This window comes from Cannabis sativa, chromosome 4, assembly GCF_029168945.1.
Source record: "Cannabis sativa cultivar Pink pepper isolate KNU-18-1 chromosome 4, ASM2916894v1, whole genome shotgun sequence".
NCBI lineage: Eukaryota > Viridiplantae > Streptophyta > Magnoliopsida > Rosales > Cannabaceae > Cannabis > Cannabis sativa.
Genome location: NC_083604.1, coordinates 75,654,835 through 75,667,514, shown reverse-complemented (window position 1 = coordinate 75,667,514; position 12,680 = coordinate 75,654,835). Strand labels below are relative to the sequence as shown.

Sequence of the window (12,680 nt, the reverse complement as noted above, 5' to 3'; positions counted from 1 at the left end):
TGACGCAACCTTGTTCAACAGCGAAGGCAAGTTTGGTTTCAGGTGTGTGGTTCGTGATACAACAGGGGTGTTAGTCCATTCTTTACCTGGTTGTTTTGTAGAAAAGTTGAATCCTAAAATGGGGGAGGCTATTGGTGTTTGGGAAGTGCTAAACATGCTCAAAACTTCTCTTCTGGTGTAGTTGAAACAGATAGCCTGATGGTTGTGGAAGCTATGTAGTTCAATGGTGATGGGTTCAGCATTTAGCTTAGTAATTGAAGATTGTAAGGAGAGTTTGAGGGATTTGTCAAATGTTCTTTGTATTTTGTTAAACGATCTGCTAAATAAACCGCCCAATATGTTACACAAAATTCTTGGTACCGTGTATTTTCTATTAATTGTGTACCTTTTGGTTGTCAATTCTCGCGAGCGATTTGCTCTAATTAATGAAGCTACACTTTTTTTTTGTGACATATATTTGAATCTAAGTATAGGACCAAAGTTTTGTAGTGTACTTTTTCACAATCATTACCAAACCATAATTCATATACAATCATATATGATTGAATTAGTGCCGGTAATAATGGAGTTTGTGTAATTGAAGCATATATCATTTTGCATAGCTATCCAACAAAATCTTTCCTCTCAAAAAATGATAGGCCTGAAGTACCATATGCATAAATTAATCTAGAAACTATTACAAAATAAAGGCTTCATAATCTGTTTTTTCTCACAAGTTACAAGTTAAAAAAATGTTTTGCAAACACAAGTAACTTGATGGCCTTTGGCTTTGGCATCATTTGCTTTAAAGGAACTGAGGGAAAATGATGATATAGTATATATATATAAATACAGTTTGGTTAAGCATACAAAAATTAATAATAACAATACTATAAGATATGGGCATTAATGGGGTTTAAGAGAACCTGTATAATACATCTATGGTATTCACTATTCACACGATTATATATATAGAAATATATATGTGAAGCAGAAGTGATTTAGAGTCATCGGACTACATTACCCAATAAGCTATTTGTTGAAGGTGAACTCTGTTCACTAAACCATGGATCTTGCACAGAAACAGGAGAGCTTTCCTTCTCCTCTTCTTCTTCCATTGACTCCAAGTTATCATCTATTTTTTGTGGAAGAAACAATCTCTGACTCCCAACACCGCCACCTTTCTTTGATGTCACGCTACCAAGTGATTCGCTCCCGTTGTAAGGCGATGAACAAGAGGACACAACTGATGAAGCAAATGTGTTTTCCTCCATTGTAGCCCATCCGCTTCTCCTGATTTGTTCGAGTTCTTCGGCTACTTCCATCATTGAAGGTCTCATGTCACTATGAAACGCGAGACATCTGAATGCAAGCTCGGCTACCTTGTTTACAGAGTAAAGTGTCCATGCATCTCTATTTGGTTCAAGGAATGGATCTATTATATCATCCACACACCCTTTTCCAATCCTATCAACAGCAAGTGCAGCCAAGTTCACATCAGTCTGAGGTCTAGTAAAGTCAACCACTTTCATTGCTGTTATTATCTCAACCAAAACTACCCCAAAACTGTACACATCACTTTTATCTGAGAGATGAAAGTTTTGATGGTACTGAGGATCCACATAGCCTGGAGTCCCTTGTGGGGCTGTTGATATGTGTGATGTTTCTATTAAGCCAAGTCTAGAAAGCCCAAAATCTGCTACCTTTGACTTGAAGTTGAAATCTAATAGTATGTTGCTAGATTTGATATCCCTGTGATAAATTGGTGGATTCATGGCAGAGTGGAGATAAGCTATAGCCTTAGCAGTTTCAGAAGCAATGGTAAGCCTTATAGTCCATGGAAGCCCTTTACCCCTTTCTCTTTGTAGATGCTGAGATAGAGTTCCATTAGGCATAAACTCATACACAAGGATCTGCTCGCCTTGCTCTATGCAGCAACCTAAGAGGCGCACCAGATTCGGGTGACTAACAGATGAAAGTAGTTTGATCTCATTCATAACTTGCTCAATGCTGTTATTGTCTCTATGTTTGATCTTTTTTATAGCAACCAACTCATCATTGAAGAGTTTTCCTTCATAAACCATACCAAAGGCACCGGTTCCAAGTCTTCGACTTTCTGAGAAGCCATTGGTGGCCTTTTCGATTTCTTTGTAGGGGTATAAAGCAACACTGGAATTGCCAGTTTCACATAGAAGGCGCTTTGCACTCATCCGGTTTTTCAAACAAGTAGAACGCCTTCGGACAACGTGGCAGAGGAAAGTTAGGATGACCATCAAAACAGCTCCAAATATTATCCCTAATAAAAGCAATGTAGCACGTGTTAATAAGAAAGCCATGGACTTCCTCAACATCTCAGCTATGGCTACTATCAATCAAACATTGTACTTTAACCACATCAATTGCTTGTTACACTTACAGATGACCATTTTGGCCCTTCAAACACATAGCAATACCGAACATAAATTAAAATTTGATACACAAGCAATACATTGATATAATTATCAATTTAATTGGAAGATTAGACTCAATAATTAGAAATTTTACCTGCAATAAGAACACCCACTTTACTAAATTTTCCACATTTGCTAGACATGTACTTTCGAGGGCTGCATGCTGAAACTGAAATATGACAATGAAACAGTAATTAGTAAACCTAATGGAAACTGAAGTTGCTGACATATTCTGAGAGTTACATAGTTCAATAATCTTGAAAACAAACACCAACATATTTTTATAATTGGAAAATCCACCAACACCCACATCTTCAAGCTGACATTGTATTCCAAAATCACAATTTCTCTTTCCATTGACTTGGTTAAAATGAAGTTCAAACTTAGCTAGCTTAGGCATGTGCAAAGCCTAATTACTCTATAAACAAATGGGAGATTTCCCAAATGTTCTAACATTTGACTTTTGCAGATATCTGCTTGGAAGATACATTACATTATAAGACCAATATTTAAAACAATTTCCAACTCCTGAAGTAGTTGGTTTTTCTTTAAAGTCCAAAGCTCCAGAGGGTCTATAAAGAAAGACTAATATAAAATAGCTGTTCCTTCAATCATAACTAAAATAGCTAAATCATAGTACTACTACTTTCCCCTAAACATCCAGCTTTCAAACACAAGAGCAAACTTCTCAACAAGCACAGTACCCTGGCATTATTACACCCAAGTCAAACACCAAACCGCCCCAAAAGTCTCACCCATGTCCTTTTATCAATTATGAGGAAAAGTAGAGCCTAAACACACGTAATCTAACAATAACCTTATTTATGCACACTTGCACAGTTCTTCTAGGTATTGTAATTACCACCTACAAAAAGAGGTAGCCTTTGCAAATTGGGCATTGACAAAAGTAGTAGTAGAAAAATAATTATGCAATATCTTGTGTCCACATATTTTTAGTTGGTCAAAAACTTGAAACTAATGATGCCCCATATCTGGTGTCTACCTAGTCATCGTTCCCATTCTAAGGTGAAGATCCAGTCAAAGAATCAATAATGATAAGAGGGCACTTAGGTACAAAAAAAAAAGTTAAACCATTATCACAAACAAATCCTACAAAAAGAAAACCATGAAAATCTTAATCCATATCCACCATTGGTATATAATAATATGACCCTCTAACGAATCATTCATTGCCATGAAACCCACCAAAGTAAACAACCAAGAAATTTCAATCAATCAGGTGTCGTTTTCTAATTGGCAAAAGACATAATAATAGCCCCACCAAACCGTATACTTTTCCTTCCCCAGTTTCCATCGTCAAAGGCAATTAGGCCATCCACCAAATATTAAAAATTAAATTAAATTAAAAAAAAAAAAGGCTAATTTAGATTTCTATCTAAGGACTTTGACATCTGTAAAATTGTGTACTGAACTTTTTAAACAGTTAAAAGTTCTCAAGAACAATGGAGATGGTTAGATTGAAAGACTACAGTATTTGGTACATGTCAAATTTCTACCATTTTGTTACATCATGTGAAATTTCAGGACAAAAAGTTCTAATTACCTTAAATAAATATGAACTTTAAACCAAAAAAAAAAAAAACAGCGAGTTGACTTACCTTTCCGGCAACGGGAGCCGGCGAGAAACCCATCTCCGTGAAACCCTTCATTACAAAAGCACCGGACCCCTGTTTTACCTTCGGGAAGAGTAACATGCATAGAATTTGCGTTTCGATCACATGACATATTTGAGGACCCATTGAGCCACCAACCCAATTCCAGCCTCTGAAACTGGAACGAGTTGACTGAGTCAAGGGCGATCGAAGCAAACAATAGCTTACACGAAGTTCCCTTCACGGCGTTGAAGTTCATAATATCAGTATCAGAATTCTTAGAGAAACAGCTGAGAGAATCGTTCTTGTTAGGAATCTTACAGTCCTGTACATCGACGACCCGATTCTCAACGAAGCTCATGGGTATGACACAGCCATTAACACGAGAGCTAGTACAGTCTTGGAGCAAGAGACTGTTATTCCAAGTCAAACCGTAGTGTGAACCAAAAAGGGGTTTGATTGATTCAATCGAACGGTTACATTTCGCTGGGAGATTGATGAAGATGCTTGTTGATGTGATGTTATTGACTAAAAATTCTCCGATTCTCTTTTCGCCATTGTCACTACAATTCAATTGGATTTTGCAACCTTGTGAGAACCCAAACGGGTACGGTACAGAATCACCTTTGCAAAACCTTTGGCAATCGTTTGAGCCATGGCTATGGTCAGCTTCGCTTGAAGAAATAACTACGAGAAGAACTATTATGATGAGAAGAACGAAAATTGTTGGTGGGGTATTCATTCTTGGGAAAAAATCTTGCAAAGCTGAAATGGGTTCAGGTTCAGGATCATCACCTTTCTGCCACAAAATTCAAAAAACCCACAATATTAATCAAACTGAAAACAAAATTTCTCTGAGGATTTTATACAAACAGTTTCTGGGTTTTGGGTTTTGGGTTTTGGCAGCTAAGAAAAATAAAAATAAAAAAAAAATTCTATTTGAATAAATTTTTGAGAAATTAAAGGCAAAGATCAGTACCGTTGGGGAGACCATCTATCTCAATAAATGCTTTATACAACAATTGAGAAGTGTAGCCTCAAAACTCATGAAGTAAAATAAATAAGCTTTAAATTCAATTCCACATTCGTGAAAAAATTAAATGTGAACAAGTAATAATGAAGAAGAAAGAAGGTGACAACAACTAAGCCATTTCCAAAGCTTTCCTTTTTTTTCTAAATAAATAATTTACCTTCCAAACCAATTGAGACTTAAATTCTTTTCCAGGTTCAACATGTAACGTTAACTAACAACTCTCCTCTCTCTCTGTTTTCTTTCTTCTCCGCATCTGAATTAAAAACAGAGTCTCAACTCAAAGTTCAACTCTTTCTTCCTCTTCTTATTCTTATTTCTTCTCCAAATATATATATATATAAACTAATAATAAGATTGGTCACCAGTTTTTGAGATTCTTGTTCATGAAAAATGAAAGAAAAAAAAGAGAGTAAAAAACCGTGTGATTCTGAGGGAAGAATTAGAAGAAAGCTTTCTTTTGCGCTCCTAACGCTTTATCTTTTTTTATCACTACAGAAATTAAATTATATAAAAAAATAAAATAAATTATAAACTTATAATATGTGTTTTTTTTTTCTTTTTTTAACAATAAACGTATAATATATGTTAGTGGGGAAAGAATTGATTTTTGTTCCTTGTTTTGTTTTTTTAGTACTTAATTTTACGAAAATGCCCCTATTACAGACACTAAATTACTCATTCCAAAATTATATTTTGTTAGTCAGACAAGAAATTATAAATTTTTTGACCAAAGCAGTAATTGTCTTTGTCCATGCTTCACACTACGAACACCAATTTTCTTAATCATTTATTGTTATTTTATTATTTTGTAAAAATAAAAAAATTATACATACTCTATCAATTTACCCTAAAATTAATTATTTCATACTTTGCCCCCAATTTTATATTAAATTATATAAAAACTTAAAAATACAAATAGTGTCTTTAAGCGTTTCTTTTTTATATGGTAATAAGAATAGTAATAGAATGTAATGGTAATAATAATAGAAATACTATTACTATATTTGATTTATTTTGTAATGAATATTGTAATTAGAATTGAATTGACAAAAATATTTATGCTTTATTTATTTTTTTATATTTTTAAAGTGAGAAAGAGAAAGGATAAAATTGTCTTTTTATTCTTTAGTTGTAATGAAAATTTATAAAATTAGTGTAATGCCCATTATAATGGAATTCCATTACAAAGGTTAAAAACACAAATCAAACATTGTAATGGTGACTTTAATTATATTACAATCGTGATCTTCTAATCAACCAAACATGCTCGTAGTTCATAAAATAGATTAAACTGATACCGAAATTAATGACCAAATCTAATAATGTTAGTTTGATGTATTTTATAAAGTGCATACTCCAATTTATATTAAACTAATTACATAATTAATCATATATTCACCCTAAATATAGAAATTAATTAGTAGTTTTAATATACTAATTAGGATCAAAAATTGAAATGATTAAAAAGCTTAGTCATGTGGAATTAGGAGGAGTTTTCTCTTGCAAAGTGTGGTTTCTTGTATTGGTTGGTTGATATACCAATTCTAACTTTCTAATATATTTTCCTTTTAAGTTTTTCATTTTTTTTTTGTTTTTTTGAAAATATAATATTTTTTTGTATATATTACATGTAATGAATGAAAATGGTGGGAAGATGGGTCTACAGTTTCCCAGCTTGAGAATAAAACTTTTATGGGTCCACTCTCCACTTTTTGTTACCCACACAAACAAAAATGGCAGTGCATAATGCATGATTTTTTAAATTTATTTCAAGTGTTATTATTTATTTATTTATTTTTGTTGAAAATTAGGGTTTTTAGTTTTGCATGCATATATTTTCAGATTTTACATTTTTTTTTGAACATGAAGATTTTACTGTTTATTAACAAGTTCTTATTTCATTAAGAACTTGGATTAAGGCCAACTCCAGCCGTATGTCAATATGTCAAATATTTGGTGGCACCACTAAAAATGTAATTCAACTGAACTGTAAATACTAATCTAAATATAAGTATATCGTTCCACTCACGGGCGGACCCACGCCCCCTGAAAAAAAAAATCGAGAAAAAAATGTATATGTATTTTAATTAGTTACACAATATATTTGTATTAAAAGATGATATTTATAAACCTAATAGTAACCTTGGTGTAATGGTTAAGGTAGTTGGTAAATAGGTTAGAGGGTAAAGGTTCAAATTCCACTAACTATACTTTATATTTTCTTTTTAAATTTATTTACGCCCCCCTCACTTTAAATTCTGGGTCCGCCAGTGGTTCCACTAAATTTAGTGGGCATTATACACCAAATTTTTAGTATTAAATAATATAATAATCAATAATATACTTTTTTTTTTTAGTTTTAGTAATTAAATAATAGTTCTATTACAAAGTTTTTTTTTTTGTCTTACATAAAAATAATATATTTTTTTTTGTGTAATTTTTAGTATTGTAGTTGAAATAAAAAAAAAATAATGTTAATTATATTTTTTTGATGTTAAACCTGCACTAAATATAGATTTTAACATTGGAGTTAAGAAGAACATGAACAAAAAAGGTGGTCAAAATTAAATTAATATCAACTAGCTAGTTGTGGTCTTTTTTTAGTGGGCAGCTTCATTAATATTGCATATTTTCTTAGCTCTGAGATATATAATTTTTTTTCTTTTGACTGATTCGTACATTTTTCCAACTTCGTAGACGTCAGATTATTTGTATTTTTTCATTAAATACTATAGTTTTTATTCTAATATATGTCTACATTGTTTACTTTCAGCAACAAAAGCAAACTTTGATAACTTATATTATTATTGTAGTATAATGTTACTTCAAGTTTCATGAGAAAAAACTTCTATTAAAATTATTTTTAAAATAGGGAGAAAAGATTGTATATCAAATTTAATTATAGTGTGTCTATAAATTAGGATATATAGAAATACATTTACTTTAATATATTTTAAGAATTGGCAAATTATGTCCATACCTATATGTGTGAGCTAGTACATTGACCAACTAAGAATAAAATGATGTATATTTGTTTCACAGATATAATTTTGGATCTACTCAAAAATATTGTTTAAATTATGCCATCAAATTATAATTAATCATAATTAGTGTCTAGTGATACTATTTTCTTATATGTGAAAAAAGTCCCCTATTATATAATATCCTTAACTCAAAAATAAAATCATGAGTCATAAAAGTAGTGCTATGCATATTAGTGTGCCATGATCTATATCATTCAATATATGTGTTTGGCTTTTTATATGATAAGGAAAAAAAGTATAAGTCACATAATAATGTCCCTTTGAATAAAAGAGTACAAATAATAATATATAGTATATGATATGTATTTTATAAAGTGAACAGTTTATTTGTGACTGTAGTACCCTTTTGCCACCCTTATTCGACCAAGTCAATCCTTTATCATTTTCTATTTTCTAAACCCAACCTTGAATATTGATTGTCTAATTTGCCTATTCTTATTAAAAAAAAACCAACGTCCGTACTTATATAAATGTTAAACTTGATAGGAAATTATGTCACATATATCACAAAGACATATATAACATATTTGACACTTTAATAAATATTTCGTAGTTTTGGATTGCATGGGGTCTAAATTTTAATATTTCAAGCTATATGCATTGAATAAAAAGAAAAAATAGTAAGTTTTATTATTAAAATCAAAAACTTATTTAATTGTTTACATAGCCTAAGTACAAGCTGTCCTCATTATTAATAGAAGTAACAATATTTACATGCAAATATATATAATTAATTCTAAATAATTAATAAATTTAATGTGATTAAAGTAATTAAATTTTGGAAGTGGTAGTGGTAGGTTCCCTGTATGCACTTGTTTTTCAAGTCGTAGTGTTATACTTATATATATTTATATAATAAATTAGATAATTAAGCCTTAATTTGTCATGTGTTAGGTTACTGACTCAGTTTGTGACTTTATAATTGTGTATTAGTCCACCTAATATATTTACTTACCACGACTAGTTTATAACTATCTATATAAGAAAAAAAAAATTGGATCAATATTTATTAAGTTTCATCTAATGGCCAGAATATTTATACTCTTTTCTTACAACTAATGTATATAGATATTCTATATAAAATATGATTATGTAACATAATTTTTAGTTTAATAGTATTTTTTGTATTTTTATGTTAACTTTTACTAAATATACTATTACTTAAAAAAAAATATTCTTTAACTTTAAATTAAAATAACAAAATTATACTTTTCAAAAAAAAAAAAATAATAACAAAATTAAAAATTAAAAATTTCTAGTATATCAATATCCATATATAGGTAGATTATTGTTAAATATTTTTTTTAAAAGAAAAACCCCAAACTCTACTTTAAAGAGTAAAAGCTCTCAAAAAGGAGAAAGAAGGAATATCATTAAAGATTTATGACATCAACCATATTGAGGTAGTGATGAAAACAATTTGAATAATCTGGCCATCAAACTTTGCTAGTAGCCACAAACAAATCATACTTAACAAGGTTATGAGCAACAACATTATAATTAATTGTCTTAGAACAATCACATTATAGAAAGAGCCATACTATAATGAATGTCCGAAAAATTAATCCTAGCGACCAGTCCAATTCTACTTTCTTGTTGATCTTGTTAACCACACTCTGGCAGTCAGATTCAATTTGAACATTATCTAAACCCAAGAGACGACATTGGATGCCAACATGACAAAAATAGAGCAAAAGCTTCAACAACTTCAACTTAAAAAAAAAACCAACATGTGCCAGATTGTCGAGGCAAAGACAACCTCATGAGCATCCCGAATAACCATACACAAACCACAAAAACTACCTTCCAAGTCTAATGTTGCATTAATATTGACCTTGAAACAACCACCATAAGGAGGAACCCAAACAAACTCGATAGGAGAAGGTGGAGTAGGCTTGGCTTGCCCAACTGCTCTCCGTTGACTAGTTTCTTTGGAACTCAAAAGAGGCCTCTGATAATCGCATAAGAAATCACGGGCCCAATTTACCACCAACTTTGGGGACATCAAACAATTATTGTGGACCATTTTATTTCTCTTGGACCAAACTCTCCACATGATAACAAGAGCTAATTCCACTTGAGATATAGGCAAAGAATCCAGCATATTATAGATGAAAGAAATGAAATTAGAACAAATGACCAAAGGATTTCTAAGGCTAAACTCACAAAGGTTTCGACAATGGGATAGAGAATAGCATCTCCACAAAGTATGATGAGTAGTTTCTTGGGCATCGCACAAGAGACAAATACCATCAATAAGCATACCACGCGTATTCAAATTAAACTTGGATGAGATTCAATTGTGAGAAATTTGCCAAGCAAATATTTTGATTTTGAGGGGAAATGAAGACTCTAAAATTTCTTCCACCATCTCGAAGACCCATAAAAAGTAAAAGGTATGTTACGCTCCGATTATTGTAATATTAGTTTTTAAAAATGTTCTGTAGTCGAGAAGGTTATTTAATTATAATAATTAATATGTATTAATTATAATATTCAAGATTATTTAAAAAAAATAATAACATTATTCAATAATAATAATAATAATGCACTTTATTTATATGCTGAAATCTATCGGAATTACAAAGCATTGTCATATTTGATTTGAGTTTTCCCCATGTTTTACAAATATATATAATAATTGTTAGAGATTTTATAACAATGGAAGAAAATCAAGATTTATTACAACTCTATTGTAAAATAATACAAGGACTAAAATCAGAGATTGATTAAATATATGTTACAATACATATATATACACTATATATATTACATATATATATATATATGAAAAGTAGAAGAGAAGATTACAACACATGCAATATAAAATATGTATATATATAAAAAGAGAATAATATATATATATAAACACTCACTCACAACCTTGAGTGTAGATTAGTGGGGATCACCATGACTTGAACAAGGTATTACACCTTTGTCCAAAAGCTTATTTCCCCCTATCTCTAAGCACTAAGGGAACTCTCTAGGAAATAGCTTTGGGAATTATCAAGCCTTAGGGTTTTCTAGCAATGTGCTTTTTTGATAGAAAACTTCTTTCTCTACCTCCCAAATGAGCACCATAGACCTCCTTTATATAGTGTTTAGGATATCACCATTTGAAATTCAAAATTCATAAGTCATAACCTCCATGGTTGTTATGGACTCAACAAAGAGATGTAACTCATGCACACCATAACTCTTATAGAGATGTAACTCATGCACACCATAACTCCTATACCATTAAGAATTTCAAATAAAGATGTGTAACACCTTTTACACTCTTAAAGTTGGTGATAATGGTGGAAGTTACTCATAGTAACAACTCCTCCAAATATTACAAAATGATGACACATAATATATAATGTCATATGTTACATATTAGTTTGTTACATGTATTTAATCTACACATTATATTATTGATAAATAATATAACAATCCCCCACTAGATTAAATGTTATCTCTTTAGTAACAAATTTGTAACTTTTGTAACATTTATTTAATCAATCAATATTATATCAAAATATAACATTCCCCCACTTTGATTGACTAAATACACACTTTTAAGAAGTCTTGCTTAGGTGCATTAGATAAAATGTCTTTCGACTTGAATTTTATCTTAGTGTAATTACCACAAAGTTTGATGAAATTTTGGTTGCCGTAGCATTGAACCATTATTCCTTTAATACAAACCGGTGATAACACACACACCCTTGCTAATGCTCACTTGAGACCGCATGTCTCGCTCTTGCACCGTTAATGGCCATGTGCAAAATTCCAATTCATGGACTCTCTAGAGAATACTCCCAATTCTCATAAGAGGCGGCACCACCTCTAGTCCATATAGGTGGAGTTTTAGTGTCTCACCACTCGTTAGACACTTCTTAAGCTTAAGTGAGTTTTCTTAAGCTTAAGCTCCATTAAAAAACCTTTTGGTTTTAACCCTCAATTTTACAACATGTACTCATCCATAGATGGGACAATTGAGTACCACATTCACTCTATTGACTTGTTATTACCTATTGAACTTAAGACTAGATTTTTACTAGTGTTAAGATAGGTTACCATCAATGAGAAAAACGCTAAGGGAGTTTAGGTCCCATCCCTCGAAAATTCATGCTTTAATCTTGTACGGAGATTAAGCGATTTGTTATAACCTCTCACTATTGATTCCATGTGAATCATGCATGCCAAAAAATATAGTGTTCACTTTGTGACCACTTTTCTCCTTAAGTACTTAAGCTTTGAAAATTCAATCATAAAAGATTAATTTTCACACAACTCAAATTCTCAATAATTTTGATACCAAACATATCAAAAATACACCAATTTAGACACCAAACATGTCTAAATTTTCATATTTTATTTTTAGACACCAAGTATGTCTAAACTTTCTCATATTAGAGTATACACCCCCACACTTTCACATTTCATTATCAAGACAATATCTTGATTTTAAAATATAGAAGACCACTTTGTCTCTATAATTCTTTTAATTAACTTCCTTCTTGAAATTATTTTCACTTAACTTTGACACCAAAATATGTCAAAATTTTACATATAC

General features: G+C 31.1%; 1 protein-coding gene across 1 annotated transcript; it reads right to left on the bottom strand.

Annotated features, from left to right (window-relative positions):
• Positions 1–617: 617 nt before the first annotated feature.
• Positions 618–5,647, bottom strand: LOC115713053 (wall-associated receptor kinase-like 14). Its single transcript, XM_030641531.2, has 4 exons — positions 5,233–5,647; positions 4,049–4,841; positions 2,524–2,598; positions 618–2,275 (listed from the first exon to the last, which is right to left on the bottom strand). The coding sequence occupies exons 2-4, from the start codon at positions 4,782–4,784 to the stop codon at positions 987–989; spliced, it is 2,100 nt and encodes a 699-aa protein (XP_030497391.1). The 5' UTR covers positions 4,785–4,841; positions 5,233–5,647; the 3' UTR covers positions 618–986.
• Between the last annotated feature and the right edge of the window lie 7,033 nt (positions 5,648–12,680).

What these genes read in the sequence shown, in the direction of transcription:
- LOC115713053 (XM_030641531.2), bottom strand. Translation starts at nt 4,784, where the DNA reads ATGAATACCCCACCAACAATTTTCGTTCTTCTCATCATAATAGTTCTT. An exon ending in CGGCTCCCGTTGCCGGAAAG is followed by an intron (nt 2,599 to 4,048) that starts GTAAGTCAACTC and finishes GTCATATTTCAG; the next exon opens with TTTCAGCATGCAGCCCTCGA. An exon ending in AGTGGGTGTTCTTATTGCAG is followed by an intron (nt 2,276 to 2,523) that starts GTAAAATTTCTA and finishes TGCTTTTATTAG; the next exon opens with GGATAATATTTGGAGCTGTT.